At 31.6% G+C, this 6,000-nt stretch overlaps 1 protein-coding gene across 1 annotated transcript; it reads right to left on the reverse strand.

The window, feature by feature from the left end:
• Nucleotides 1-798: 798 nt before the first annotated feature.
• On the reverse strand, nt 799-3,480 carry LOC114169794 (arabinosyltransferase RRA3-like). Its single transcript, XM_028055100.2, has 2 exons — nt 3,069-3,480; nt 799-2,194 (listed from the first exon to the last, which is right to left on the reverse strand). Exons 1-2 carry the CDS (start codon nt 3,267-3,269, stop codon nt 1,079-1,081), a joined length of 1,317 nt encoding a protein of 438 aa, XP_027910901.1. The 5' UTR covers nt 3,270-3,480; the 3' UTR covers nt 799-1,078.
• Between the last annotated feature and the right edge of the window lie 2,520 nt (nt 3,481-6,000).

The following is a 6,000-nucleotide window of genomic DNA, read 5'->3' on the forward strand; positions in this document are numbered from 1 at the left end:
GCCAAGGCCAACTTGGCTAAAATTTCGGTCTGGCATGACCTTCGGCCCGAACCAACTTGGCTCAAATTCAACCCAGACTGACTCAACTCAACTTCGGCTCAAACTGATTTGGGTCGACTTGCGGCCTGGACCACTCGGCTTGACCTTTGACCCGGGCCAACTCGATTATACCGTCGACCCGGCTCAATTCGGCTCGACCATCGGCCTTTGCCGATTGGGCTCAACCTTGGACCTAAGTTAACTCAGCTTGACATTCACCTCGAACTGACTTAACTCGCCCTTCATCACAGGTCAACTCAACTCAACCTTCATGAATGGAGTGGTAGAGGAGTGAAAAGGAGTGAAATTTCAATTACCTTCTTTTTTGAGTGAATTTAAAATTCTACTACTTTAATTATTTGGGATACCTTCTTTAAATTTCTCAATTTCAATTTCCTTTTAATTTTCTCATGCAAACAAATCATTTTACTTCAAAGAATTTCAAATCCTCAAAATAAATGAATTACTCTATTAAATTATTTCATCCAAACACAACACAGATGTATACAAATAAGATATTTTTTTAAAATTTGCTTAGAAAGCCAAACATAAAAAGTGAACTTAATTTGATTACAAATGTTAAAAGTTAAAATTTAGTCGTTTACTTAATATTTAACCGTTCGACTTTATTTTTACTTGATTCGGTTAATTTTCCATTGAATTATGGTTAAAATTTCTTGAAAAATCTTCTTCCAGTCTAAAGTTTGATTTGGTTTAAAGAACGAAAAGAGATGGAGAATGGATCCCTAAATAAAATGGTTGACATAAAAACAACAAAAAACTTCGAATTAGCATACAACAAATGTTACAGAACAAAATTCATGTAAGCCCCACCAAAAAGCATGCATTAAAAATCAATAGAAAGAAGAAAAAACCGAACCATCTCAGAATGGGGCCTAAAAGCATATAACTCAGTGTGCTCATAAAATGATATCATTTTTTACCTACACAGATGCTTTGTAGCTAATGAAATCTACTGTGAAACTGGTCTAAACAAGAAGAAAATATACCCTCAGCAGCAGCAGAAGCAGCAGCAAGGTTACCAATTTGAGCCATCAGGGAAAGGTTTGAGAGCATCCTGCTTCCCATCAACGTAGTACTGAACAACTGCTTTCATTCGGGGAAGCTTATCAGGGTGATAATTCACATGAATAATTACAGGCTTCAATTTGCTGAGGTTACCATCATTTCTCACTGTCTTGAACAGAACCTTGCTATTCATGAAGAGATACATATCCATAGTTCTTCTGGAAGCATGAAGGCCATCATAACCAGGATGTGAGGGGTAAAACAGTTCCTCATTGAAAACAGCTTGGTCCCAAGCCTTCTCTTTCGAAAGCCGTGTCGCCACGCGATCCAAAAGCTCAATTGAAGGGATTGTTGGTCTGATATAGAAGAAACCAGAGTTGTAAACCCATATCCTCATAGTATGAGCATATCTAGCCCAACCCATTGCAGGTTCATCAAACACATCGTTGTAGCCGTATGCTGTCATGTTATTGTGACCATCACTCATGGACTCCACGTCTGAATCCCGGTATAGATGATCAAATGGATTCTGCAAATATACAATGTCGACATCTGATAGAAGAACACTGTATCCCAACTGCAAAAACTCTCTTAGAATACGAAATTTAAGACCAGAGACAGCATGGTTACCCCCGACTCTTCCAATTACATCAACACCATCATCTGGATCTCTTTTATACACCGGCACTTGATTTGATTCACAAAACTTTACAATCTCATCGTCTAAAGCAACAACTAGATAGTTGGTTATGCCAACTCTCTTGATGTTGGTGAACCAGACCTCCAGCATCTCCTTTACATTGGCGTTTGCAAGTCCAACTATAAGCTCTCGTTTAACTGCAACTTTCTCTAATATCTTTCCCAATCTCGGGTTCACAGACTCATCAGGAACAACGGTAGGGTTGGTTCTCAATCCCTTTACAGTACCAAAGGGTCCAGGCTTAACCTGTTTACCTAGCGTAAGGAACTGCTTTTGAGCCTGGTCTTTCCCTTGCTCTGCAAGCCGAAGCCTTTCAGTCAATTCCCTCACCTGTTTTTTTAGCTCAGCATTCTTCTCTGATACCGCTACAAACTCTGATTTCAACAGGTTGACCCGATCTGAGGATTCACATCCAGCTGAATTTTCCTGCCAAACAAAATCCACAATGAAAATGATGCTGTTTCTTCTTTCATATAGGATCAAACACATCCTTTTGAACACACTCTTAACTATTGGTTGAAGATCACCAGAAATTACATATTTTTTGGAACACACTTCCCATTTTAAAATTCCTAGTTACAATTTTCTTTTCAATAGATTTTAACCGATGATAAAGAGTCTTACAGAGTCTTCTACTAGTACTTCTCCTCATACAGAAAGATACTTATGCAAGATCAAATGAGTTTGTGCATAGCTAAATTTCAATCCTATAAATCACGTGTAAGCCAATCAAAGAAATATCAAACTCTGCCTATTCAAATAAAGCCAAAAGAATAGTAGGCAGACTTGTGCATTATGCCTAGATTGCCTCGTAAGCTCGTCTGAAGAAACTCAACAATGTCAGGTATATCTCCAAATTCCAATCACCATACAAACAGAATTCCAGTTTAGCATCTAAGCCAGGAGATTGCTTTATCCCGAGGCAGAGAAACCAACCAGACATGATTTTCAGGATATACTAATGTAGACAAAACGACCATTTATAAGCACACATTGATACTAACATCACTATATCATACCAAATTCGACAAGCAAAATTGACCACCGTACAAATCCACAAATCTTAAAAAGATGAAACAAGTGTGCATTGTTCAGCCAGGGAAGAGATGAGGACATATAGATCGAAAACTAGCAAGATCAGTAAGATCAAACACAATCCAACAAAAAAAAAAACAGTTGGTCAGAACATTGGGAAATCCCAGTCAACGGCAATCACATATGTGATGAAGATTGCAAGGAGACCCGAAAGCTGAAACAGTAAGAAAGAGCAAAAAGGCAGAGTCTTTGACGAAAATGGAACCTGGGTTATGGATCCCGCGTTAGAGAGGCGGCGATTAGCAGCGACAGAGTCAGAAACGAAGAAGCCATTGGGGTACAAGAAAGCGAAGACGCATCCAATGAAGACGCCAATTGCAACTGCGGTTAGGACCCTGGATTTGCGTAGAGAATTTGGGTTGATGTTCCTCATCAAGGGTCCCTCTCTGTCTCTGCGCCCAATCATTGTATCTCCGAAACCCGATGGTTGTTGGGTTTTATAGTTGGTGTTGTTGGGTTTTATTTGGGGTTAAAGGGAAACAACAATGGAACGATTAAAGTTGGTGTTGTTGTTATTGTTCTGAGAAAAAGCATTCATTCCCTTTGAACTCTGAGAGTGATCGTGATTGAGCAACAAGTTTCCCAGATTCTTCTTACACGCACACCTAATATTTTTCTTCTAATTTTTCATGTAATTATTGAGAAGGTATCAAATCGCGAGTGCAGAGAGAAAAAAAAAATCAAAGTTGACTTGCCTTGTAATTAAATTTAAATTAAAATAAGTACAAAAGTAAAACCCTACTTAATTTTAGTTTTAAAAAAAAACTACAGGAAGAGTACCTTCATCGTGTTTTTATTTTTGTTGGTAAAAATCTGTTTATTTTAAAAAATACAACTAAAAAGAAAGAAATATTAAAAATAACCAGTTAGATTTTTCATAAAAGTTATTAGTTAATAAATATAAAGGACCAAAGTAATACTACTAATTTTCTTTCACAAAAAAGCACGAATTACTTTTCTTACTTTTAACAACAAAAAAAAAGAGAGTTACTAATGAGAATTAACATTAGAATAGACAAACATAATAGTCGGGTAGAATGTATTTTTAATATTTAATTCAGATTTTCTTTTCAGACAAATTGTTTTCATTTTATCTTTTTACATGATTCACGTTATCCAATTACAATTATGATATCGTTTTTTAAAAATTATGACTCTAGAAAAGTTAATTAAAAATAAATGTCAAGTTTATAAAGGAACCTTTTTTATATTTCGTTCGTATGCGTAATAAAAGTCATTTTCAATTTCATCCTTGAACGTTAACATAAATTCATACAAATCTAACATACTATATCGAAAACAAAAACATTTTTGGAAATAATTGTAAGGATTTAAATTGAATATTAATAATTTCTAATTGTATAAAAGTCAAATGAAAAATAGACACTATATGTAGGAATTTAAATTATGTGTATAATAGCTGCATTAAAGCTCATGAATAAACTAATAATACAAAAAAAAAAAGGGAAGTAAAAGCTTTAAATGTTGATTAAGCGTTGAAAGCTGGAAATAAAAAGAATATATATATTATAAAATCACAGAAAACTAGATAACCTGATCACAACTAAATTTGGTAACTATAAATATATTTTTTTTCAAAGAACTATAACTTTCCATATTCCAATTTATTTCAAAAATCTTGTTAAACATTAAGAAAATTGTTTCTGAATTTATTTTTCTCACTTCTAAGTAATTTTATAAAATAAGATAGTATAAATGAATAAAACAAGTTTTATTGGATCCAATATGCTGTTAAGTTAATACATGTAAAATATATGTTAACATAATTTTTTTGATAACCAGTAATGTACCGTGTTTTTTTAGGAAGATGTATTCTGTTGGAATTTTCATAATTGATTTTTAAGGATGAGTTCATTATCATATATATTTTTTTAATAATTACGTTTCTGAAATTTTATATTAGATTATAATAAATAATTTTTTAATTTTAAATTTTAAAAAAATATGTATGTTGATGAAATATATAATAATAAATTTATTTTTAAGGTAATTGTAAAGATGAGTTTTTAATTATTTGCATAGAAAAAAGTAAAACTATTAGTTTCGATTTAATTATCGAGAAGTCAACAAAATTTAGAAAGAGATACGATTTTTTTTAGTTACAATTATACTAGATTATAATTAATATTTACTGTATTTATAATATTTAAATATATGAGTAATTGATTATGAAAATTTTGAGTCTATTATTTTAATTTTCAAAACTTTTGACCAAAATATATATATATATATATATATATATATATATATATATATATATATATATATATATATATATATATATATTCAAAATTGATTCTGTATATACGTGAAAGGGATACAGAGATGTTCAAACCTCCATAACCAATCACACAATAATAGATGAAATAGTGAATCCCTATACATTCAGAAGAGCTTTTGTCGAAGGGTCCTAAAGGCACTGGTTAAGGATAATTAATATACATTGGATCCTACAAAAATACATAGATAAGTGTAATATTAAATAAAATCTGACCTAATAACCATTAATGCAACTTTATTTTCTTTAAAAGACAAAAATGCCCATAAATATTGTACATGTGTATTTAATATTTTATTTAATATTCACAAATAAAATTTAAAAACTAATTAAATAATAAAATAACTATATTTTAATAATGTTAAAATTTAAATTAACAAAAAACCAACAACAAAATAGTGTTAAACATCTAAAACTTAAAAAAAAACATAAGAAAGTATAAATTAACAGAAAAATCAACAAAAAATGCCATTAAATATCTAAAAATTGTTACAAAAAAAGAATAATTAAAGTCAATTTAAGACATAATTGATTTTTTCTTTTTAGTAGAAATCTTACAAATTCCAAAAACTTGTTTTGTAACAGTAAGTTATTGTCTACACATTTAAAAGGGTATTTTTGTCTTTATAAAATTTATTATGTGCATTTATACTATTTTAATTACTGTATTTAATTATTTCAGCTTTCAATGTAAAAATGATGATATCAAAGTACATTTATTATTCCTTAACCAGTGCCGGCACCGGTTAGCATACTCCTTTGTCGAAACCCAAAGCATAAAATGCATAAATTATAATCATGCGGTTGTTAGATGCTTACAGGTCAACAAACACAAATG

The sequence above is a fragment of the Vigna unguiculata genome, chromosome 11 (assembly GCF_037176805.1).
Source record: "Vigna unguiculata cultivar grain cowpea cultivar isolate G323 ecotype 2 chromosome 11, ASM3717680v1, whole genome shotgun sequence".
Taxonomy (NCBI): Eukaryota; Viridiplantae; Streptophyta; class Magnoliopsida; order Fabales; family Fabaceae; genus Vigna; species Vigna unguiculata.

Excerpts from the sequence above, each read along its gene's own strand:
- LOC114169794 (XM_028055100.2), bottom strand. The coding sequence starts at position 3,269 with ATGATTGGGCGCAGAGACAGAGAGGGACCCTTGATGAGGAACATCAAC. Across the intron at positions 2,195-3,068 it reads ACGCGGGATCCATAACCCAG|GAAAATTCAGCTGGATGTGA; the intron begins GTTCCATTTTCG and ends TTTGTTTGGCAG.